The sequence below is a fragment of the Lycium ferocissimum genome, chromosome 4 (assembly GCF_029784015.1).
Source record: "Lycium ferocissimum isolate CSIRO_LF1 chromosome 4, AGI_CSIRO_Lferr_CH_V1, whole genome shotgun sequence".
NCBI classification, from domain to species: domain Eukaryota; kingdom Viridiplantae; phylum Streptophyta; class Magnoliopsida; order Solanales; family Solanaceae; genus Lycium; species Lycium ferocissimum.
Window position 1 is genome coordinate 20500342 of NC_081345.1, and position 25606 is coordinate 20525947.

Here is a 25606-nt window from a genome sequence, read left to right on the forward strand (position 1 = left end):
TGTAGTTTAATAACATTTGTATTGTTTAGTTTGACTGTATGATACTGTATAATAACTTGTAAGTTTACTAAAATACCCTTAACTCTTAAATAGAAATTAGTTTATATATATTAATAAAACTCAGGTAAAGAATAAAATAGAAACCTTAAAAAATAAGTAGGTATTGGGGGTGGTGTGAGGTAGGTGGTTATGGGATGAGGGTGGGGGTAGTGGGTGGTAAGGTGGGGGTGAGTGGTTATGGGGGTGGGGTTGGGTGGTGGTGAGGGGTAGTGCGTGGGGGGTGGTGGAGGGGTAGGTGGTGTGAGGTGGGTGTTTGTGGGATGAGGGTGGGAGTGAGTGGCGGGGGTGGGGTGAGGGTGGGGGCAGGGGTGGGGTGGAGGGTGGGGCAGGGGTGGGGTGGAGTGGGGTATAATGGAGAAATGAAATACGTAACCACGGAAAAATCACCAAATTCGTGGTTACAAAAATTGGGACTTTTCATGGTTATATAACCATGGGATGAACCACGAGTTTACAACACCATATCACATAATTTTAAGAACAATAAAAACAAACATGGTTTCATAGAAAACCATACATTAATGAAACATGAGAAACCACCATCCAAACAGGTCATTAGTGTTAAGTATCTGCATTAGAGTTTGACTAAATCCAAATTTATGTCGGAAAGTTCCACACATTGGAGGTAAAGCGCTCCCTATCATACGCCTCTGATCCTTCGACTCAATCTTGAAATGACAAATGTTTACTTCTACAACTTCTATTTTCTCGTCTACCAATTCTTTATTACTTTTCTTCAGCTTATATAACATGTTCATGTCCATTCAAGATCCAAACATTACCAATTTTCTCCTCCTTATTTTAAAAAAATTATCAAATGGAATCTGTTTCTCCTGTGAAAAGTCCTCCAAGTTGTTCTCATGCTGGCTTTCCAATTAATAATAGTCATCGCCATCATCGGTATCTTGGCTACTGGTTTCTTGCTAGTTACTTACTATATTTTCGTCATCAAATGTTGTTTGAATTGGCACAGGATTGATCTTTTGAGGCCCGTTAACGTTTTACTTCCATGCAGTGGAAAATCGGGGACTAGACGAATCTGTAAATCGATCAATCCCCGTTTTGCCGTACAAGACAAGGGAAGGAAAAGATGCAATATTTGGGGAGAAAACAAGAAGTTACATGTGAATGTGTTGTTTGTTTGAATGATTTTCAAGATAATGCGAAGCTAAGAATATTCCAAGTTGTGCTCATGTATTCCACATTGATTGTATTGATGTTTGGATTCAAAATAATGCAAATTGCCCACTTTGTAGAACCAGCATCTCCTCAAATAAATTCCATTTGGATCAAATCATTGATCCAATTAGCTCCACCCCTCAAGATTTTCCAAATAATAATTTCACAGGCAGAGATGAAGACTATGTTGTCATAGAAATACCAGAAAACAAAAGATTTAGTATGCTTCAAGCATGGGGGATGAGTATATTGACATAAGAAAAGGAATAATTACTTGGCATAGCTACCTCTTTGAGATAATTATTGATAATAACTATCTTTTAATTTATTTATATTTAGTAGCTACAGTGATTTTCTAAATTACCATTCATAGCTATACCTAAATACGCATGGCTAGGGTGGTTATTGGGAGTGGAGCCAGCCCAGGTTCGAACCCAGCGAACCACATTATTTTTCCTAGCTTCTTCTCGTTGTATTTTGTCATATGTATTTGTCATATTGTATCTCATATGTATTTAAGCTTCTACACTAAATACATCAAATACAACAAAAATGTCTAATGTAGCTACGAATTGTAAATATGAAAAAAGTAGTTATGAATGGTCAATTGCTCCTAAAATGTAGTTATTTATATGAGATAAACAGTTTGCAGTCCAACAAATTAGGAGCCTGTTTGGATAGGCTTAAAAAAAGTAGCTTATATAAGCTGCTTTTTTTAAAGCTAATAAACAAACTAGAGTCAACTTATTTTTTGGGCTTATTTTAAGCACAAAAATGGCTTATAAGTGGCTAATTAAAAAAGATGAAAACAGCTTATAAGCTGTTTTAAGCAACTTATAAGCTAAGCCAAACGGGCTCTAGGAGATCTTTCTTTATGGATTCAGCTTCTAACAGACAACTTTATTTGACAGTTCAAGAGATTGTACCAGTTCCTGATGTTAATCCTATTGAATGTAGTAGGGGTGGGCGTTCGGTTCTTCGGTTCGGTTTTATCAAACTTCGGTTTGGCTATTTCGGTTTCGGTTTTTTGAAGGTGGACACCGAACACCGAACCAAACTAGTTCGGTTCGGTTCTTTCGGTTTCGATTTTTTGAAGTTTGGTTCGGTTCGGTTTCGGTTTTTTCAATTCGGTTTTTTTGATATGATATTAGAAGCGATTCCATTTACACTAATTCATATTCTCAAAAGCAACAAAACATAAAACTAACAAATTAAAATCAAATCAAACAAACAGGATATATAAGAACAGAAAACCATAACCATAATATAGGATTACTAGGTGTTATATACATACAGTAAGAATGATTAAAAAAACACATAAAGGTCATACATTAATTCTAAAGACACATCCTAGTCACCTTTCTTTGTTAAGGATATTTGATTTTCTCAACTGAAGTGGAAAATTAGAGATACAAAAGTAAAAGAAAACTTATTACAATTGGGTTTTTTTGGGGCTTAAACTTAATGGGTCTGGACTATTTTAATTTTTTTGGGTAATGTATAAATTTCGGTTCTTCGGTTCGGTTTCATCAAAGTTCGGTTCGGCTATTTCGGTTTCGGTTTTTGAAGGTGAACACCGAACCAAACTAGTTCGGTTCGGTTCTTTCGGTTTCGGTTTCTTGAAGTTCGGTTCGGTTCGGTCCGGTTTTTCGATTTTCGGTATTTATGCCCAGCCCTAGAATGTAGCAGTACTAGAGTCATCAAAAGATCATTTTTCTCCTTTGGACATGCAAGGGGTACAAGAAATGCAGTTCTACCAGTTCATTGGGAACCATAGTGGTGTAGAAAAGGGCAACCCGATGCAAAAGGTTCCCGCTATGTCTTTTTTTACACAATCTTACCTTGTATTTTTTAAAGATGCTATTTTCATAGCTTGAATCTGTGCCCTATGGTTTACAAGCAAATAGTTGTGTTAAGACTCCCCTCCATTCAGTTTTTTTTTTTTTTTTTTGGTTTGTTGGGTCCTTGTTTTTTTGGTTGGGGGGGGGGGTAGTAGCTTTATTACGTATTCTGTTGGTATAGATATTGAGTTAAATGGATCTTTTTAGAGATTATAGAAGGATAGTTGTAGATGTAGAAAAAAATAAAAATGTAAAGTGGAAGCTAATTAAAGGTTTCTTAGCACTTACCTAGGTATTAGGTACGAAGAAAATGTTTTTCTTGAAAAATAAGTAATTTTTCTTATTTCTTTTTGGTGTTTGGTAAGTCGGACAACAAAAAATATTATCCCAAAAATATTCATACATAATTTAGGCAAAAACAATGAAAGGTCGGATGAGGGTAGGGAAGTGGGTTGGTAGAGGTGGGGGCTATGGGGTGTCGATGAGGGTGGGATGGGTATGTTAGAGGATGAAGGGAAGTGGAATAACCCTTACGGAACTTGTTTTCCCTACTTTCATTAGAAAAGTAATTGGAAAATTTAGAGAACATTTTCTCAAAAATGATTTTCTCTCTGCCAATCACATCCCTATACTTGATTCTTGATTTGTTCATATTGTATGAGATTAAAGCCCAGAGGGCAGGACCACTGATGCAATATGACATACTGCTATGATTATGACCATCATTGCTTTTAACAACCTTTGACCTTAACTTGATATTTTTTGTTTAAAGATGTCTAAGTTAAATCATTGGCCCTCTTTCCTTTATTTATGTATACACTTTTGCTTCAAATGAGCTCCTGTATTATTTTTACAAGAATTAAAAGGGCTGCATATACATATATATCTTTTTTAATTGAACTCTCATGTATAACTAGGCCACAGTGTGTAGAATACAAATCAAAGTCACAGTAGACACACTTCTACATATGTCTAAGTCCCAAGCAGAACAGTTACATATAACTGATTGTAGGATCTAACATTTACAGACAAACAAATGTTTCAGATCCTAAAATCTGACAAGGGAGATTTCCCTCCTATCCCGGTTGCATCATAATGTACTGAATATTCCTTCACAGTAGTTTCCCTATACCTCACCGGATTATCTTCTGATAACAACTCCTGAATTGGTCCAAAAACTCTTGATGACAACGAGTGACCGGTGGTAAAGAAACAGGCTACCGATACTCTTGGACCAACACGACTTGCCAGTACTCTGTGTGCAATGCTCTTGAACTTGTCGTTTGTTATGAGCTGAAAAATTCCCACCAAAACAAAAAGTAAGCACATTCGAAGTTCAATCTAAATATATGTCAATTCATGAATATATAAAAGACTTACCTGTAAAAGATCACCAACATTTACTACTAGTGCACCAGGCACGGGAGGAACATCTACCCAGTGATTCTTATTAAGAACCTGAAGGCCTCCAATATGATCTTGTATTAGTACTGTGAGGAAGTCACTGTCTGAATGCTTGCTAGCTCCAAGAGTTAGTTCTGGCTCAGGGCATGCTGGATAATAATGGCACAAAACAGCGAGCCCCTCTGAACAACCGATGTCATTCAGATAGCTCGGGTTGAGGCCAAGGGCCTCGGAGAGTAACTCAAATAAAGAATGACCTAACTTCTTTACTTGATCTGAGTACTCAATCAGGATATCCCTGCAAGAAAAAAGTAATGTAACAATCTCCTATACAAGTAATTTTAGAGGTTAAACACCATTCAGTTACATTACAATGGCGTTTAGACTATTGTGCCTTGCTTTACCTCAGCAGAAGTTCCAAATTTCCTGACAGAAGTTTTAGAACAGAAACAAATGCTACATAGTATCTGGTTATTTCTGGGCATAATTACTAAATAAGATAATACATGTTTCAAAATATAAAAAAAGTAAATACACGAAAAAGTCGGGGATTCAACATCTTCGGTATATATACACATAATTTTGAGCTTATATAGGTAGTGTAATTTTCTGACCAAGAGGTTTCGGATATGAAGTTATTCATAGTCAGTTGCAAGGTAACAAAGGATTTCTAAGTGGACCAATTTTTCTTGGCAATCTTTCTCCAGTACAGAGATGACATAATTAGGAGACTCAATAAAGTTCTATCTGGTGTTTCAAATAGATTCATATGAGCATCTCTGGTGACTAAACCATTTAACAGATTTCTTTTGGTGAGCAATTATATGAGCGGAAATGAAAGTTCAACGAGTAAATACCTGCAAGCTTCCGGCAATTCATCAGCAGCAGGAGCCTTTGGAGCCATACTGCAGTAAGTAGTATCCCTCCAGTTAGCTGATGCAGCACTAAACAGATCAAAATTGCTATTATACACCACTCTTTTCGATGGGTCCCTAGTATACCATTGTTTCTTCACCTCAATATCTTGCTCATAAAATCTCCTAACACCATTCAACATTTCTTCCAAAACACTTTGAGAAATACCATGATTGACCACTTGAAAAAAACCCCACACTTCAGATGCATCGCGGATTTTTTCAACTATTTCTTTACGTTGAACTGGATTCTTACTGATGCAATCCAAGTCTAAAACAGGAATCTTGAATTGGGTTTTTTCAGGATCATTAGAATATGCATCTTTTGGTGTGTAGAAAATTCTTGGGACTTTTGTAACTCCTGCATCAACTAATCCTTTAACACCAGCTTGTGTGTTATCAAAAGCTATTAATTCACTTGTTCTGTCAAAGCTATGTTCACCTGTGACAACCATTTTCTTTTTTCTGCTAAAGAAACCAAAGCTCAAACTGGAGAAGAAAGGAAACTCCTACTAGAGAGTTTTGTTTTTTGTATAAAGTCAAAGCAGGGGACTATAATTGAGAGGTACAATCTCCAATACATGGAATAGTCCACCATGATTCGTATATAATGCTAGATGGATTTGTTGACTATAACATTATTATAGGTAAATAATTACTTTTAGAAGCTAGATCAAAAATTGTTTAATTCATAATTTATTATAACAAAACTTCTTAATAATTTACAGTTAAATGGAAATTGTCCGACCTCCAAAAGATAATACTACTAGTATTATTTAAGAGCGTCGAAAGGGAAAGAATTAATACTTATATGCCTTTTATTCCAGATCATTGTTTCATGACGTGTGACATAACATAATTTTATTGTTTTACAATAATTAAATTAACTAAAGTCTAAGAGCCAAAAATTAGTATAAATACTGTAAAAGTTGCAAAACTTACGATCATAAAAAATATGGTATTTGGTGATATTTTAAACTTATATGTACTTGTCCTAAGATTGTGTATTTTAACATTTCTTAAACCATTGGGTCACGAAACCTACCCCGATTGGGCGATTGGGGACTTTCTTTTCTCAAAATTGTAGTTGCATCGGATAAGGATGGAATAGGGAAAGGGTAGAATGAAAATTGAATTCACTCCAATAATGTGTAATACTCTTACAAATACTACAAGGCTAGGTCATGATGTTAGAATTTTGATTTAAAAAATAAATATTTGTTTCGTAACTTGTATATTCAACCCTATCCGGTTTAACTTAGGTGACCACACAGAATTTGATTTAAAAGGCTTGGCCTCAGAAGATGAGGAAGGATAAAGTCATTGTCTTTCAGAGTACTTATTCTGTTTTAGGATGGTATTCTATTAAATCAAAGTTAATTTCAATCATATTTGGCTTAACCTTAAAATATGACATATCTTAATGCTATGTTTTACTAAATGACAGGATTATTATTAGATGCTTCCTAAATTGTTGGGGTCAAGTAAAATACGGGTGAATAACTTAAATCGTCATTCAATTATAGCAAATTTTTCATTAAAGTTATTTACATTTATTGTATCAATAAAGTCATTACTGTCAAAAAATTAAAGGGCTAATTACATAAACCTTCTTTTAAATGCTAATTACATAAACCTTCTTTCAAATTTAACTTTGACTTATTTCCTTTGTGGTTATGCTTGATAAAGTCATTTATTAACTAGTGAATTTTTTAGGATGATATTCTATTAACATTATTAAGTTTACTAACTAATTCTTTTTTAATATCCAAATATTAAAAAAAAAAATTATCACTTCAAACAAAAATAAGACAGTAACATCAACAAACCTACAAAAGAAGTTTCATAAATTGTTTAGAACTACCATTTACTTTGAAGTGACGAAGATATTGTCGATCAATTATAGCATGAACTAATCATTAAAAGAACATCAGAAGGTATAATGATTGTACTTGGAATCAAAGTTACACAAACTTAGATAAGATCAAGAATATATTTCATCAATCTTTTTACCTTCATTGCTGCAATTTTAAGCACCTCCAAAAGTCTACTGCTTTATGACCTTGCCCCTCCTTTATTAATCCCTTTATTACTCCCTATTTATTATTATATAAAAAATTTCGTTAAAATCTTTACATATTATTTTGAAAAAAAATCTGTAGTGATTGAAAATGAACTGAAGAAACGTCCACATAAGTATCATGATTAAGCACCACTCAAGTGCAATTTCTTGGTTTTTTCTTCTCCCTCCTTTTAAATTGTTCTTGTGTTTGAGAATGACACCAATGTCTTTCAGATAAAAAAAAAATCTCATATTAGAACATTGACCGAAACGATGGTTAATTTTAAGATTGTTGGATTAAATTAAAACCTTGTTGGTGGGAGTTTGATCCCAATTAATTATTCCTTTTTTTCATTCCCCTGCCCCCGATTTTTTGAGAAAACAAAATATGAAACACCATCAAAACACAACAAAAACAAAGTGTGAACTGAAAGCAACCAACAAACCTTGAGAGCCGCCTCTGCCTTTCGACGTGGATGGTAGTGTACCTTTTTCCATGGGGTTTCTTTGCATTCTGTTGTAATAAACAACTAAAGAAACAAAACTTCTAACTCTGTGGAAAGAGCAGATCAACAAAAACTTCAAATAAACACTATATCAACAAAAACTTCAAATAAACACTATGTAAGCTAGAAAATAACAAATATAGTTAGCAGAATTATATACAAAATTCTGACAGCTGAATGCTGGTACCTACAACTTAAAAAATCAGCGACATTTATAATTGAAGCCTTGAATTTAACATGCCATCATGTCCAATCCATTATGCATTTTCTGTGTCTATTTATCTTCCATCTATGCTTGGAATAAAAAGAGGTAGTATATAACCGAAAACGTAAAAGTAATAAGACCAAATTGTACATTCCACTAATTAGTTTGTAAAACAAAAACGTACATAACTGAAAGACTAAGCTAATTAACATATCACATTTAAAATAATTAAGAGTTAATTAAATGAGTGAATTTGATTTTCTTGAACATTGCACATAAATGGGAAAAAAGAAGGAAAATATCAAAAAAATAAGAAAAAAGATATAAATATGAATGGAGGCTTATTTACATCTCGTAGCAAACATACCTTGTTTCTATTTTTAGCTTTATATTATATATAGATACATTATTAACCTATTTATTTCATTTATTATTATATAAAAAACTGTGATTTAACTAAGTTTTCCTTTATGATATTTTCTTTTGTAAGCAGATCCTTATTTGTTTTTTTTCCAAGAAAAAATCATTTCCACCGCTATTGTGATGGATTTTACTTGTCAAATGTTTGAACTCCAGCTGTGTGCTGGGATTGTTCTGTGTTTTAGTTATGAATATTTTTGTACATTAAAATTAACTACTTTCTAATTACATTTAGAACGATGGCTAAACTAAGATTGTTGGATTAAATTAAAACCCGGGTATCCCAATTAACTTATTCCCTTTTTGATCCAGTTCATCAAAGTATTTTGACGAAATTGCAATGAAGTTTTTGCACGGATTACCATTCAAACGCACTAGTCTTTAATTTTGGCCCTCGCATCTGTAGTATTTTATTTTTACCCCTACTGCTTATTTAGTGAAAATATCAACATCACAGTTCTTTTTTTTCTAAGTTCCGTAGAAATAAAGAAAAGTTATACCAATATATTGTGTAGTATTTTCCTTCTTGTTGTATTGTTGCAAAATTGGAATTATGATTGCAAAAATACCAAAAAATATTATGAAAAATATAAGCTTATGGCGCACGAAAAATGCTAAAGGGCAAGAATTAAACACCCTAAATTTGAGAGGGGGGGGGGGTGTGGAATTAAAGACCATACATTGTAAGGATTTTGTAGATGACTTAGCATAACTAGAGTGACTTATAGATACAAAATAAACATAAGTAACTTTAATGAAGAGTTTGTTTGCTATAATTGAATGACCATTTAATTTATTCACTCGGTAAAATACCTAGTCTTTCCAATCGCTTTATTTAATAGCCTTTGTTTGAGGATAATGACCAAAATCCGATAAGGTCTTTCTTGTGTTCAAAACATTACTTGAGAGATTTTCAAGAAAAACTTTCTTTGATCGGATAGAGGTCGATTCAAGTGCATCACTGCTTCCAACCCTCATCTATATATCACAAAATTAAATTTCCTTCTTAAGATATATTTGGTAGGACGAAAGTTATTCTTCAATAAATTATTTTTGGTACTTGATTACCAGAAAACATTTACAAGAATAATTAAAAATGACTTTTCTTACTTATGAGCATAGTGTTTTACTAGTATGATTTTACCTTTTAACTTCTTATTATATGTTCCAATTAACTTTTAGACATTATTATTAATTTTTAAGTCTCAAAAGTTTCATATATTCGAATTTTCTAATATTATTGTAATCATTAATTTATATCTTTCGAAAAATATTTTCATTCACCAATCAAATACAATTTTTTTTTTTTTTTTTTTAAGAAAATAATGTATATGGTGCCAAACATACCCTAGTCACAAATGGCTTTCAGGGCTATAATTGTCACTGTCAAACTTCAGACTAGTCCAAGCAATGTATACAATAATAAGAGTTTGACTGCTTATATGTTATCCAATTATTGTAATAATTTTTTTTAATTCAATTATTGTAATAATTTTACTCAACTATTGATAATAGTGTGGTAAAGTCATTTTTGTTTTGTCATTTTGTTGTTGCTATATCACATCAAATATACTCTTAGCCGGAAAATGTATTTTCTATAATAACTATGACGTGACACATAAGTGTTTGTAGTTCATAATCAAAACTCAAAAACAAAAATAAAAAACATAAAATCCAACTAATTTTAACGAGGTAGCAATACATATGGTCATCCAACTATAAGTAATGATCTCCCAAAGTCAGGTTTCTTTGTTTTGTAAAAATAAGGTCACCCAACTTTTTCTATATCACATCAAAAGTCACCCAGTAAATATTTGATATTTAATTTAATCTACATGAACTTTTTTTTTCTCACTACACATGACAAAATAAAACAAGTCTTTACATTCATTTTTTTTTTTGGTCAAACAGAACAATTTTATTCAACCAAGTGGACAAGTTAAGTACAATTAGCTCATTGTGACTCTAAAGCCACATCTCAAAAAAAGTGGAAACCTACCAGCTATCAATACTACTGATTCCAACTAATACATAGTATATAGTGAATAAGCAGTTTACTGGGAAATCGATTAAGTCTTTGCATTCTTAAGCCTTAATAGCCTTGTTAAATATGTTATAGCTTGCAAAATAAATCCATCATGGTGCTCATATTCTGACTAATTATTAGTGCAGCCAACATATGATAGGAGTTCGATTTATGGGTAAGAAGGAATTGCCAAACTGCAGGAACTACATTTACTTAATGTCTAAAAATCCTTGTGGAATTTGCCCGAGAGAAGGAAAAAGAAGACAACACGATTTTAATAAAATGATGGGCCAATTTTTTCGGAGATAGTGGAACTCTATTTTAATTGAGAGAAAATAGGGTTAATAAGGGTTAATTTGGGTTTAGGTCGGGTCGGGTCTTTTGCCATTTGGACTGAGAAAAATAAAGTCCACGTGAATTAAATTAAATTAAATGTCATCTTTTGTTGGTCAAATATTTATTGGGTGACCTTGTTACAAAACAAAGAATCATGACTTTGGGAGATCATTACCTATAGTTGAGTGACCTCTTGTGGTACTACCTCTAATTTTAACCAATCTCTCCTGAACAAAGTCTTACATTGTTGCAGGGTTGCTTTTAATGGTGTCAGACCTTTTGGGGAAAATCGTATGGGTTTGGCCTAAAACAGATAATATTACATCATGTTAAGAGTGTCTTTGTACTGTTCTTAGCCCAACCCCTAAATAACCTTGAGCTTCCTGATGCTTGAGACATAATTAGACATAACTAATTATTTAAGAAAGATTGGGAGGAAGAGAGAAAGAATGGAAGATGAAGGTGAAGAAATGTGCAGAAATGGAATCAGCCTCTAAATACATTATGGATTTCATGCGCTATAGTGGCCAAGGCAACCCTAACGGCTGTTTGGCATGAGACATTAGTCAGGCCCTTATAGCGTATGAAATTCCTACGCTATAGATAGTTTGGATCAGATTTTTTTCGCACTAGAAAGGTCTATTTGGAATTTTTCCTCTTGTTATTTGGGTTCCCGACTCGTGTTGTCACATGCTTTTCTCGCATCTAGAAGAACCAATTGTGTGTATCGCATGTTACCTAAAAGAATTGATTTCCTGATAAGATGCATATTCAAAATTAAACTTTATGAGTTTGTGTTCGAAATTCTATCATAAAAATTTGATTTAATTAGTGAATTCAAAATTCAATTAATTGTACTTTTTTTTTTTTTTTGATGTTTTTGACATATATATGCGATTCAAGCTAGTTACATCCAGTCCCCTTTACCATGTATTTTGTTTCCTCTTCCCTCATGATTAGCTAAACTACATAATTGGATACTCCAAATTGACCTCGAAGATCAGTCGTTATTATCTTTCTCACCTTATAGCTAATAGCTAAGGGTCGTAGTGAATATCGGCATTTAAATCTTTTCAAGTAAATGAATCAAGCAAACGTAGTGATAGAAATTGATCAAACCCAAATCACATGCTAAGGTTTATTAGTTTAGAATATGGGGGGAAAAAGGACGTGACATGTTCATGTGAGGCACGTTCTCATTGGATGTCTCTTCAAATTAAAGTTAGCAAAATTAATTGGTTTGTGAATATTAAATAATGTAAGACAAAAGAGGATCGCCGACAAGGCTAAGCATACATATACTAATATCCAATCTCTTCAGATTACCCTTTATTTATTTTCATTAAATGTAAATTGAACTATTGAACTCTTTCGAACCCTTTTGTTTTCGTTAAAATAGTAATTTACAAAAGCAATGTATATTATTTATTCTTTTCTAACCCTATGCCTACTCAGTTATAAGATGAAGACACTGTTCCTAATTATTATTTGCATGGAATGGCAGGACCATAAGTTATTTATTACAAGACAAACAAAAAATATTACGTAACCTTGCAAAGTAGTTTATACCCAATTCTAAATAAAATTTTAGCCATGATCGTGAAGCAAGTTGTGTTTTATTGACTGATAAGTGACACAAACAATATTTATAATAGTAGCTAGTAATATACTATAGTACTACCATTTTGTTGTGTTATCACTACACAACCAACAAGTCAATTAATTTGTTGGTGGGTTCGATCTTAAATAGTTGCATTCACTTATAGATTAGATCTCACCAGATAAACGCAGCCACATATTCTCTCAATTATTGCTTTCTTATACTGATTAAGTTTAATTAATTTAATGACTAAGGGACGTCCTTTTCTATATAAATAATACTATACCGTGCATATTTGAATTTGTTAATTAATCCTTTTATGAATTATAACCATTATATAATTCTAGAACATATATAGCAGCAGAGTTTTCAATTGAATTCCTTTGTTGAGAATAAGAGATGGAAATCTAGATCCAATCAAGCGAGATATGTCCCCAGAGAAGTAGTCAGTTTTTGTTCTAAGAAAGCAAATCAAGAAAAACAGTTAATCTTATTTTTGGCAACCAAGTATGTGGTAAATTAATGTACCATTACAAAGTAGATGTATGTTGTTATCTGCATATTATGTTAAACATTTAACTAATTAATTTAAGTTAATTGTTTCTGCAAGAACCTACTTATGTTCCATCAATGATCGCTTAGCTAATTAATTCTTTTGAAATTTCAATTTTTTACTTACATCAACTGAAACAAAATAAATTACTCTCTAGCTTTTTTATTAAATGACACATTTCACGTTGTTGAATATTCAAGATATTTGAATACGTCTAACACGATATAAACTCAAAATAGGCAAAGTATGCATTTAGTTTCTTTTTATAAAGCTGGTCTTTGAATTAGTTATACAGAATTTAGTTATACATGACTTAGTTATTCAATCTTTTACCACAACTCATTATTAATATATGTAAAATAATATATAAATAAACTCACAATTTATACATGTTTTCGGTACTCGGCAGAGACAAATCTAGGATTTTTAAAACATGAGTTCACCACTAAAAGGAAAAAATGTGTTATGGGAATTGATACCTAGTCCTCTAAAGTAAATAACTTAACCTTCAACCAAGTCAAGACTATTTAACATTCTTGTAACATGAGTTCCAATGAATAATATTATACCTATTTTAAGAAATATATACAAAAAATACCTATTTTAAGAAATATATACCAAAAATATTTAGTTTTACGAAGAGACCATCGGTTCACGACCCCAAACTTTGTACCTGAATTCGCTCCTGCTACTCGAAATTGTAAATTGATAACCAAACACAATATTTGAAGAGTTGAATTTTATATATAACAACTAATATGCTACCAAATATGTTATGCTTATTGTAATACATGGATAATTCACTTCCTAACCAACAATCCAATGTCCCTATATGTAAATCAATTTAACTTGTCAATTAAAAAGAAGTTACTAAAAACTTGGGGCAAACATTTTGAAGTAAGAAAATCTGGATTTTTTAAGAAAAAGAAAAGATGAATTGACAAGCAAAACAAAAAGAAAGAAAGGAAAAAAGCTTGAAGACTCCTATCATCAATACTACTTTAATATAATCCTTAAATAAATTTCAAGAATTGAAGTCCATAAAGTAGCTATCAAACACCACCTACAGTCTTTCTCCTCATTGAATTTCCCTTCTCTCCTTAGCCCAGCTTGGAGAGCCAAAGAAGAGAGAGAGAGAGTTCAAAAATGGGGTTCTTTTCATTTCTTGGAAGGGTCCTTTTTGCTTCTGTTTTCATCCTTTCTGCTTGGCAAATGTAATTCTTTCTTTCTCAGATCTATTCTTTACTTGTTGCAATTTTTCTTTGTTTTCTTGGTTTTGTGTCTATTATGTGGGTGTTGATAGATCCAGTTAAATATGTTTTTATATGGTGTTGTGCTATGTGGGGTTTCTTGAAATTCATGTGCAGTAGCAGTAAAGGGTTTGGTGATTTAGGAATCTTGCATATTTTTTTTTTTTTGAATAAGGAATCTTGCATATTATTCTAAAGTGTTTGGTATTTACTGTTGGTATGTTTGGCTTTGATTTGACTTATTTGTGTTAGATGCTACTGATTGTATGTGGAATCTATTTTCTTTCAGCTGGGTGGAAAATGTGGTATTGGAAGTTGAAAAATGGGTGCTCATTATGTTCTTTCTTATTTTGGTTTCTCTATTGTTTTCTGAAGTTTCTATTTGATTTCTACTGCTCTGTCAAGTCAAATTATTAGGGTAGTTTCCAATCTTGGTAATGGTTCAGGGCTTAGGTCTAACTTACTGTTTTAGTAGGTGTTTGGCTGTAGATTCCAAATATTTTTCAATTTAGTGGAATTTATGAAGTTGGAGTTGAAGATGGAGTTGTGTTTGGTTATACTTCTTGCAAAGGAGAGAGAGCACTTTATTTGGAATTTATGAAGATGGAGTTGGAAAGCAAGTTTGGAGCACTTTTCCAACTATGGAATCCAACTCCAAGTTGGATTTTGGAAATTTTATATCCAGATATTGATTTTGAAATAAAGTGAAAAATTGTTCCGGAAAAAAGTGTAACTCTCATGGCCAAACAGGTCCTCTAGAACAAAATTGTTTTTGCTTCCCTTGGAACCAAGGCAAAGTATTAGGGTAGTTTCCAATCTTGATGAAGTTCATGTTGGTAGTGGTTCAGTGCTTAGGTCTAACTTATTGTTTACTTAGTTTCCCCTTCGAGCCCAGTTGCTTTTGCTTCTGAACTTACTTTCCTTAAGTTGAATATAACCAGATGGATAGGAGCATGTTTCCGTAACAGCACTAGCCACCATCATATCCCTTATCTAACCCACTTCCTTTTTTCTTCTATGTCATATTGGTAGAACATTATTTTGAACCATGAACTTAGTGGTTATTTTGTACTCTCTTTGTCCCAATTTATGTGAAGGTGTGTTGACTTGGCACGGAGTTTAACAATGACCCGGAGACTTTTGAAATTAGTGGCCTAAAACAATCATAGATATTTGTGTGCCTATAAATCATTTCAGTAAGAGTAAAATGAGAAGTTTAAAGTTAAATTGTTATTAAATATAGAAATGCGTCATCTTTTTGGTGTTGTTGTATTTTCTGTGCTTGAGTTAGACAGGCTATTTGATTTTGATCCATCATTGATTAGTGAGATGCCACCAGATAACATACTGTTACCCAGAACTGACTAAGCTAAATTTAACTTTGAGCTCTTTGATAGACATCTGTAGGATGGTATAGCGCAGTGACCAGTCTGAGAGAGCCAGAATCGGTCAAGTATAAAAGATAACATTCAGTCCGTTAATAGTAGGTTAAAAAGATTCCTTCATTGCATAAAGAAATATTTAAGCTCCATAGTTTTGCTTGGTTGCATTGTTAGGTTTTGATATCGGATGTGAAATTTTGGGCTTTTATCTTTCTTCTCTAAAGGGCTAAGCTGCAGCTTGGTTGGTGGATTTTTTTTTATGTGAGAGGTGTTGGTGAATGAAGGTGATCTTTTGCTTGATGTTCTGTAGATATTGCCTTCTGTTATGGGATCTCTGTTTGCTTCTGTTGTGGCAAATAGTTCAGCTCTGGCTGAAACTTTTCCTTTCTGTTCTCAAAAGGATGTTAGATAGCTAATGCTATATTTGCTAGTTTTATGTTCTCATTGGTGGTGGTTGCTAATTTCGTTCAGGGGTCCTACTCCTTTAGGACTCCACAGGAAAACTCATCTTTTTGTTGTAGAACTCGCCTCCCTCCTCTAGTTGTAATAAGCAACAACAACATCCTTAGATTTAACTTTATAATATGCAAACCAAGTTTCATCTTTACTCTCAAGCTGTAATTACATGGTATACAGCAGGTTCATTAATTACTGTATTTTCTTGAGTAGCATTAGTGTTGCAAGCTTAATGATCCAAGAACTGCAAGCGCTTTGCTGTCTGTGAATAGTTTATGGTTCAAGTTACTGTGGAATTACAAAGGTTGTAATCAAAGGTAATTGCACTGTGTAGGAAAATGGTTACTAGCCCCATCCTATCAATAGGTGGAAGTATTTTTTTGACTATTGTAGTAGTGTGTTGCCAATGGGTAGTCAAGGTACTCTGTCCTAGTTTGCATTTTACTTAACACTCTTAGCAGTCCAAATAAAGCGACAAGCTACAATTTTAGCTTCCTCAACTTTTTCTCCCCTTGATAATTTTCCTAGTCTTCCTTGATGATGCAGAGATTTTGCTTTTCTACTAAACTAATGTGGGTTGAAATGATTGTTGATTTCCTTCTTTCCAGTCAATGTTTTTTCATCATTGTGGGATGTGATTTTGTAGGTTCAATGATTTTGGAGAAGATGGTGGGCCTGCAGCAAAGGAATTGGCTCCCAAAGTGGCTAGTTTCCAGAATTTTCTTGAATCCAAGTTGGGGGCAGGGGCACCAAAAATTGATGTAATGGTTATAGATAAGTTGAAGTTTATTTCTTTCGTGTTAAAGATAGATACTGGTATGACATTTGTGAATTACTTTTTCCAGGTTAGGCATGTGGTAGCAGCATTCATGGCTCTAAAAGGATTGGGTGGATTGCTATTTGTATTTGGCAGCTTCACCGGTGCTGTTCTACTGGTTAGGAATTTGGTCACTTAGAATTGATAAACGCCTTCGTTTAGATTTGTTCGTACACCATGTTTTAACCTTCAATTATCCGTTTCTAATATTGCAGATGTGTTACCTGATAGCGGCTACTCCACTTCTGCACGATTTCTGCTGCCATAAGTTTGGAGAACCACAGTATTTTGTTGTTCTACAAGAGTTCCTGCAGGTTGGTCAAATTAATGCCTATTTACTTTGATAAGTGAAATGCATACAAACATGAGTTAATTGGATTTGTCCCTTTGTAGGCTCTGGCACTCTTTGGTGCATTGCTGTTTTTCGTGGGGATGAAGAACTCGATTAACCGGAGGCAACCAAAGAAAAAGACCATCAAGTCCAAGGCAGCTTAGGATATATCATTTAAGGGTTGTATAAGATTGGATTATTCATGGTTGTTGGTTAGCCTTTATGATTAGAAGTGACTAGTTAAGTCTGTTTTACACTGAGTTCTTCCAAGAACCCCCTCCCCCTGGATTTTTGCATTTTTTTCCTTCTTGAAACTAAGAGTTGTTGAAATTATGGGGGTGCAATATTTGTCATTGTGAGGAGATTCTGAAATTACAGTACTTGAATTCCCTTTCATATCAAGCTCTCTCTGTGCCCTATATGATTTTCTTGTTCTGAGGCTGAGATGGCATGGTAAAGAAAATCTTACATACTTTATAATGACTTCAGGGAAACCATTCTTTTAGTTTGACAATAGCTTGTGGGATATTAGATCAGATCCCTTTAATGCGATAATACATGAGGAGAAGCAAAATTGCTTAAAAGTGTCACTAATCACAGAACGTTTAGTTGAAGAATTCTTAATTTGTAGGGAGTGTAGATATATATTATGCTCCGTGTGCGCTCTAAAGTTGAGCCGGAATGGTTATGCGATGTAAAGCCTAAGAATATATTCTTTCAATTTTATCAAGATTTGTGGTCTAATGATATTCTTCGACACGGTTCAGTGCAAAGCCAGGTTCAAATTCTCATTCCTAGAAGAAAAGCTATATATTATCTTTATTCTCTGACTCTTTTTATGATTGTATACTAATTACTGTTATGGATATACCAAAATATGTCAGATGCATTCCCTTGAGATTAAGTGTGACTTAACTCCATACAATAACTATTATTTCATAATTTCTACCATTGGACTATTACCTTATTTAGTGAGTGTAACGTTCTGAATATCAACCTATATATACATAGATTCGTTCCTATGAGAAAGACTTTAATTAATACAGAACATATCCTCCTCCTTTCTTTCTGATTAGCAGGATTTTTACTACTTAATTATTCTTTGTTGTTCCTATGAAGCTTGAAAAGGATTTCCTTGATTATATTTCAAACAGTTTTTCCAACAGTGTTCAGATGTGCATTCTGTTTTTTTCTTTTTCTTTTTCTCATTCACATCTAGAGCCTTACTTTGGACTTTGTAAAAGATTGAACGTTGACTGTAATCTCTGGTACTAATTGTATATATCGGAAATATAGCTTGACACGTGGCATGAAGAAAGAAGGACACGTGGCAAATGGAGTCAAATGATGGAGTGGAGTTTGGTTCATCCGGAAGGAGTAATTTCATATGTGCCTGGATCAAGTGTTATGGAGCAATTGAGGCGGTTCATTTATGGACATCTAGCATTACGAAACCGGTCCGGATACGGAGCTGGACGTTACATTTTTGTATTAAAATTAGCATTTATTTGTTATTATTGCCCATTATTAGGCTAGATTTACAGCTCAAAGCTGACGTGAATCAACTATAAAAGGAGCTTAAGCTCAATATAATAGACATCCGAAAAATATACGTCTTACATACAGCTACACGATTCCATTCCAATTATAAGCAAAATTGTTCTCTTACTATTCTTTTCAGTCCGAGTCGAGTGTTCCACCGGAGGAAAATTCAACAAAGGATCTTCTTTGAAACTCATACGGCCCAGGCTCATTTTATTGTTTTCTTTGATTTCGTCACTAATTGCTTTTGTTCATTACCTACTTATAACAAATCAATTCATGTATCCTTTAAACCAATAATAAATTCAACTATACCTTTTTTGGGGTAAACACTAATGTTTTCCTAACTGTTTTAGGTGGGATTTTTAGTTTGTGAAAAGGGAAAGTTGGATTAATTGAGCCAAAAGTAGATCAATATTTAGAAAGCTTTTTGAATTTACTTGACTGGAGTAGCATATTTTGGTCAAAGAACACCACCATGTTCAATTTTTTGCCATATTTTTCTATCTTATTGTAGTTGCTTTATGTGATTGCATGGCTTTGTAGTGTCACAAGTGAGTCTTAGCTCGTTAAATGATGCCTACTTGTCATACAGTTGAGCATTTATTTGGCTTCAGCTGCTGCTTAATTTGTGTTATTGTTCATATCCACATATATAGCTTTCTTTTGTTGTTCCATCTGTGTTAATGTGTTTCTGCAACTTCCTTTTATCAAATAGGAGAAGTAATTATGCTTCTACTTTTTTTATAGGATAAATGCTGCTGCTGGCATTATGGAACTTCAAATGCACTCGAAGTTGTATTTGGAATGGAAAACACGTAAAACCTTGTTTTCACTTTCTTTCATTTTTTTCACTTTCTGTAGTCAGTACATGCAAACAATCCAATAGTCTTTGCAAAAATTATCAATGTTTTAAGAGGCAGGGGCGTGAGGCGAGACGTTTTACGCAGCACGGCGCTAGGAGTAAGACTCGAGACGCGAGGTGTAAGTCCCATGGATTTTTGGGCGTTAGTCTTATGTATCTTCAATTTATAATTTTATTACTAAGAAAATAAGTAAAAGAAATTTTTTCATTAAAATTCCACAAATAAATCATCAATTATATAGAAAAAATTATCCTATAATTGTTATTTGAGAAAGGTAATAACACAAAGAATGATAATAACTAGATAATCTCTAATAGAAAATTTCATCATCGATCTCCACATCTACTAGTCCTTCACACCCTCACCTAATATTTGCACTAATTTTTGTTTATATATTTCAAAAAAGGATAAGGATAAAAAAGGTAAGAGCAATGACAAAAAATGGGATCAATCTATTAGAAAATATGAATTGGGTTATTCAAAAATTTAAAAAATTAAAACTATAATACAACCCATAAAAAGATTATTAGAGAAATCGATATAAGGTTAAAATAAATTTGCATTTCAAAACGTTAGAAAAATAGGTTTCAAATTCTCTAACACCGAGTCTTTTTAAACAAAATCTAGGGTGCCTCAATATTGACTTTAGGCCACAAATATGCTTGAGCCGCCCCTGAATACATGTGAAAGTTGTAAATGCATGGTTAACTAAGTGGGAGATTGTTGGGGTATGTGCCATAACCATGCATTTAGATATGGCATATTCTAACAATTATCATGGTTAAAAGTCTAAGTGGGAGATTGTTGGGATATATACTATTAACCAAGTGCTTGGATATAGTATTTATTATAAAACAATTATTTATTGAATTTTAATAAAGAGATAAATAGATCATGTACTAGTATGTGTGTTCTTACTTATATAGTTGATGATTTAGTGTATAGAGTTTAACTTATACACAAGATTAAATCATCGGTTCTTATAAGTATAAAGTTTTATGTTAACAATTTAAGATGGAAATTGGACAAACCTATCATTATGGTTGTAGCACAAGATTAAATATAATTATCTTCATTATGGAACGGTATAGTTCTGACTTCTTGTGCTAGTACAATTTGTATGTATTCAACGGACCAAGTAGAGATAAGTGTTTTTGTACTGAATATATAAAACAACTCCTCTAGTTCATTAAATGTACTTATACTCTTAATCTTGATATAATTATTACGATCAATGTGATTTATTCATTATTTTGATTTATTAAAAGATACGACTCAATTGCAGGTCTATGTATTCCTGGTAAATTGGATAATAGTAAAATATATTTGTGAAATAATAGTTAGTTGATAGAATTCATGTCTCGACTTTGAGATTGATGATACCCCTTTATGGATGCTTATAAGTCTCATGTGAAAACCCTGCAGGTGGATTTTGTATCCATCACATGATATAAGTTAAGCGGAAATATAAAGGATTCAATTAGTCAATGAATTAAATTGTCAGTAATTTAATTTAATTGGTTTGTATCTGTAATCTTAACATGGGGAGTTAAATAAGATTTAATGAAAGAATTCGAAATTAAATTGAGGAATGCAATTACAGGTTTTTAGTGGAATAAATTATAATTCATTGTGGTAGGATTAATTCATTCATATTCTTAATTAATATCACAATTGGAAGCCTCGTTATTAATTATGTGGTCCTTGCTATGCCTAATTATTCTTGGACTTGAAAAATAATATTTTTAGGGAAAAAGCAAGCCAACACGCTTTGGACTAGGGCTTGCACCCTAAAACGTGGTTATAAATAAAATGCTTTTAAGCCCTAAGAGATGCACTTTTGCTGAACCATAATACTCGCCCACATGAGTATCCTCTGTCCAAAGGCTAATTAGTTTACATAGCAGAAGATCGAAGACCGTGAAATTGGAGGATGATTTCGTAGATGATTTATGCTCGTGATTGAAGGTTCGATTCATGATTGCGGTCATGCTACAAGAGATGAGTACTGATTTTATGTTTGATTAAAATCTTGATTATATGTTATCTATATTACATGAAAGTTCGATTCTAGCTATTTGCTTTCGTTGTTTATGCCTATATTCCATCGATAGTAATTTCTACTCTAAACAAATTATGTACAATGTGCTCAGACGGAAAATGTTGTTGGTGAAAGCCCTTCTTTACTTTGTTGAATTACTTCCGTTTTATATTTTGTTGTATGACGAAAGATCTGATACGTTCTTAATTATAGAACGAAATACTGCCATACGTGGTCTATGATCACGAAATACTATAATGGGTCTATGATCTTTGATTGGTCTGTTGACTATGGTTGATGACTTTCCAGTAACTGTTTATTTTAGTATTAAATTTTTTATTTATAGTTAAAATATATAACTACTTGTCAGTGAACAAATAAAAATCAAGGTCGAAAATTAAAATAAAAATGAAGAAAAAATTAAAAAATATTTTTACTCTTGACTTGTTGCAATAAAAAAGCTCTGGACAAGTTATTGTTGGAAATTAGATTAAGAGAATAGGACAGAAAGACTTGAGGATTATCAGACAGCACTCCTTTTGGATACAATAAGCCTATTATCAGTTGAATTAAAAGTGGCAGATATGGAGTAATTACGTCTCTATTTATAGAGAAGACAAGTAGTTGAAATAGCCACTTGTTCGAAATAGACACTTAATCGAAATGTTGTGTCCTTTTGCAGAACAAAAACGTTCTTTTATGAAATATTTCACCAATGATAACCATCACAATTTTCACCTATATATGGTACCCAAACTAGTTATTTCAACTGTAGTATCCAAAATAACAATTACTCCAATATTACAAATTATATAACAGTTATTGAGGCCAACGCTTCACCAAAAAGAAACCCTTTTTCAATAGAAATAATAATATTTTTGTAGCGAATAAGTTGGAGACCTAGATTTTTTTCTGTCTCTTTCTCAACTCTCATTTAGTACACTACAACAATCAAACTTTTTTAATCCACACCACAGTACTTTCTCACATTTCGCATGCACTAACCAAAGGAACAAACACCATTATATGTAGGTGTAAAAATATTTCTATTAGTTAAACAAGAAGGTAATGAAATAGTAATATCGTCAAATTAGTGGTAGTTAAAGACTGCAAGGTCATTTCGAGTGAGAACCTTACGATCCAGCATAAGCTCTTGGTGATGGATTTGGAGATCAAGAGGAAGAAGAAGAAGAGGGTCGTGGATGAACGGCCGAGGATCAGGTGGGGGAGTTTGACTTTGTCTAATGCCCAGGAGATGGAGGAGAAGTTGATGGCTATAGGGGCTAGGGAGAGTAGGGGGATGCGAGCAGTATCTGGGATAGAACGTCTAGTTGCATTAGGGAAGCAACTAGAGAGGTACTGGGGTTTCGAGAGGTCGTTGTGGTGGGCACCGAGGGGATTGGTGGTGGAATAGAGTAGTTCAAGGGAAGGTGGAAGCAAAGAAGGTGGCGTAAACGAAGTTGGGAGACATCAAGGATGATGAGGAGAAGCGACGAATAGGGAAAGGTATAAGATGGCGAGAAAGGAGGCAATGTTGGCGGTTTCAGCGGCAAAAACGACAGCTTTTGAACGCCTACATGCAGAACTAGAGGACAATGGCGGGGATAAGAAGTTGTTCAGGCTAGCCAAGGCGAGGGAGAGGAGGGCACGTAATCTTGATTAAGTGAAGTGCATGAAGGATAAGGATGGCAAAGTATTGGTGGATGAAGCTCTCATTAGAAGGAGATGACAGTCATACTTCCATAAACTTTTGAACGACGAAAGAAACAGAGACATTGTGTTTGGAGATTTAGAGTACTCCAAGAGGTGTCGCGATTCTGGGTATTGTAGGAGTATTACGATTGAGGACGTCGAGATTTGGAGTGGCTAATTGAGTTGTTTAATATCTTTTTCTGACGGCGAAGATACCCGAAGAATGGAGGTTGAATACAATGATTCCTTTGTACAAGAACAAGGGCAACATTTAAAGTAGAGGTATTAAGCTGCTAAGCCACACTATGAAAGTGTGGGAAATGGTGGTGGAGATGAGGGTGAGGAGAAGCGTATCTATTTCAAAGAACCAGTTTGAATCCATGCCGGGGCGCTTAACTACAGAAACTATTCTATTCGTCTTGCAAGTAGACTGGTGGATCAGTATAGGGAAAGGAAGAGACTTGCACATGGTATTAATCGATCTAGAAAAGGCATACGACAAAGTGTCATGAAAGGTTTTATGGAGATGTTTGAAGGCTAGAGGGGTCCCTGTAGCGTACATTAGGACGATCAAGAACATGTATGATGGAGCCAAGACCAGGGTAAGGACAGCGGGAAGAGACTCGCAGCAATTCCCAGTTATGATGGGGCAGCACCAGGGATCAGCTCTTAACCCCTTTTTATTCGCCTTGGTGATAGATGGATTGACGCGACATATTCAAGGTGAGGTGTCATGGTGTATGTTGTTCGCAAATGACATTGTCTTGATTGATGAGTCTCGCAGCGGAGCTAACGCAAAGCTGGAAGGTTGCAGACAAACTCTAGAGTCTAAAGGATTCTAGTTAAGTAGGACCAAGACTGAGTACTTTGAGCGCAAGTTCAGTGACGTACCGCATTAGGCTGACATTAAAGTGAGAATTGGTACCCAGGCCATCCAAAAAAAAAAAAAAAAGATAGAGTCAAATATATTGACATGGAAGTGAAGCTTGGTACCCAGGCCATTAAAAAAAAGAAAAAAGAGTTTCAAATATATTGGGTCTATCGTACAAGAAAATGGGAATATTAATGATGATTTCACACATCGTATTGGTGCAGGGTGCATGAAATGAAGGCTCGCTTCTCGAGTGCAGTGTGATAAGAAGGTGCCACCAAAACTTAAAGGCAAGTTCTATAAAGTGGTGGTTAGACCGACTTTGTTATATAGGGCGGAGTGTTGGCCAGTCAAGAATTCTTACATTCAGAAGATGAAAGTTATAGAAATGAGAATGTTGTAATGGATGTGTGGACACACTAGGAAATATTAGTTAAGGAATGAAGATATCCGGAACAAGGTGGGTGTGGCCTTGGTTGAAGACAAGATGCAGGAGGCGAGATTGAGATGGTTTGGTCAAGTGAAGAGGAGAGACACATATACCCTATTACACCCCAACTTTTGGGGGTGTGGCCGGCACCCAGCACTCGAAGGCCCGAGCGAACCAACTATGGCATTTGTAACGTGTGACACAAATATTGGGCCGGCAAGGCCACTAAACAAAAATATTAATAACCAGATATGACAACCTGCAAGCAGAAGAATCCCAACAACCTATATATACATATGCAAGGCCAACAAGGCCACAACAAAAATGACATCGACTATCCAGAAGGCCGACAAGGCCAGACAAAACACATATATACACTGACTGCTAGTCTGCAAGCCTCTAAAAGTATTATACAATGTCAACTGGTCGGGACAGGGCCCCGCCATCTGTACATATGGACTCAGAACCAGCAACTCCGGAGAAGTGGAGTGCGACACCCAACCGCTGATCTCGGAATCCTACTGAGAAGGCGCGCCGGCCTGCCTATCTGCACCCGTGGGCATGAACACAATGCACAAGAAGGCGCGTCAGTACGAAATATGTACCGAGTATGTAAAGCGGTAAGAATAAGCACAAATAATATAAATAACATGAAATGGGATGTAGAGACAACCTAAAATTCTGAATAAGGCCACTGTGGGCATCATGACTATGACATGAATGTAAATGCATGCTCATAAAATCACTCCTCACTGTGGAGGCATATATCATATCATATAATAATAAATTCCTCTCTAGGGTGAGCTTCTCATAACTGCTCGG

General features: G+C 34.1%; 2 protein-coding genes and 1 pseudogene across 2 annotated transcripts; 2 read left to right on the forward strand and 1 right to left on the reverse strand.

Moving 5' to 3' along the window:
• Window positions 1-877: 877 nt before the first annotated feature.
• LOC132054445 (RING-H2 finger protein ATL1-like) lies at window positions 878-3367 on the forward strand (annotated as a pseudogene).
• A 646-nt stretch (window positions 3368-4013) lies between these two features.
• Window positions 4014-5966, reverse strand: LOC132054446 (1-aminocyclopropane-1-carboxylate oxidase homolog 1-like). The gene is made up of 3 exons (XM_059446453.1): window positions 5342-5966; window positions 4461-4782; window positions 4014-4373 (listed from the first exon to the last, which is right to left on the reverse strand). Exons 1-3 carry the CDS (start codon window positions 5851-5853, stop codon window positions 4122-4124), a joined length of 1086 nt encoding a protein of 361 aa, XP_059302436.1. The 5' UTR covers window positions 5854-5966; the 3' UTR covers window positions 4014-4121.
• An 8149-nt stretch (window positions 5967-14115) lies between these two features.
• LOC132051774 (uncharacterized) lies at window positions 14116-17744 on the forward strand. Its single transcript, XM_059442973.1, has 5 exons — window positions 14116-14320; window positions 16841-16955; window positions 17040-17129; window positions 17227-17325; window positions 17405-17744. Exons 1-5 carry the CDS (start codon window positions 14253-14255, stop codon window positions 17504-17506), a joined length of 474 nt encoding a protein of 157 aa, XP_059298956.1. The 5' UTR covers window positions 14116-14252; the 3' UTR covers window positions 17507-17744.
• The last annotated feature ends 7862 nt before the right edge of the window (window positions 17745-25606 follow it).

Bases quoted from the DNA above. Each gene is read 5' to 3' on its own strand.
- LOC132054446 (XM_059446453.1), bottom strand. From the start codon at position 5,853: ATGGTTGTCACAGGTGAACATAGCTTTGACAGAACAAGTGAATTAATA. The intron at 4,783-5,341 runs GTATTTACTCGT...TTTTTCTTGCAG, and splicing joins GAATTGCCGGAAGCTTGCAG to GGATATCCTGATTGAGTACT. The intron at 4,374-4,460 runs GTAAGTCTTTTA...GGAATTTTTCAG, and splicing joins ATGTTGGTGATCTTTTACAG to CTCATAACAAACGACAAGTT.
- LOC132051774 (XM_059442973.1), top strand. From the start codon at position 14,253: ATGGGGTTCTTTTCATTTCTTGGAAGGGTCCTTTTTGCTTCTGTTTTC. The intron at 14,321-16,840 runs GTAATTCTTTCT...GTGATTTTGTAG, and splicing joins ATCCTTTCTGCTTGGCAAAT to GTTCAATGATTTTGGAGAAG. The intron at 16,956-17,039 runs GTAATGGTTATA...TACTTTTTCCAG, and splicing joins CAGGGGCACCAAAAATTGAT to GTTAGGCATGTGGTAGCAGC.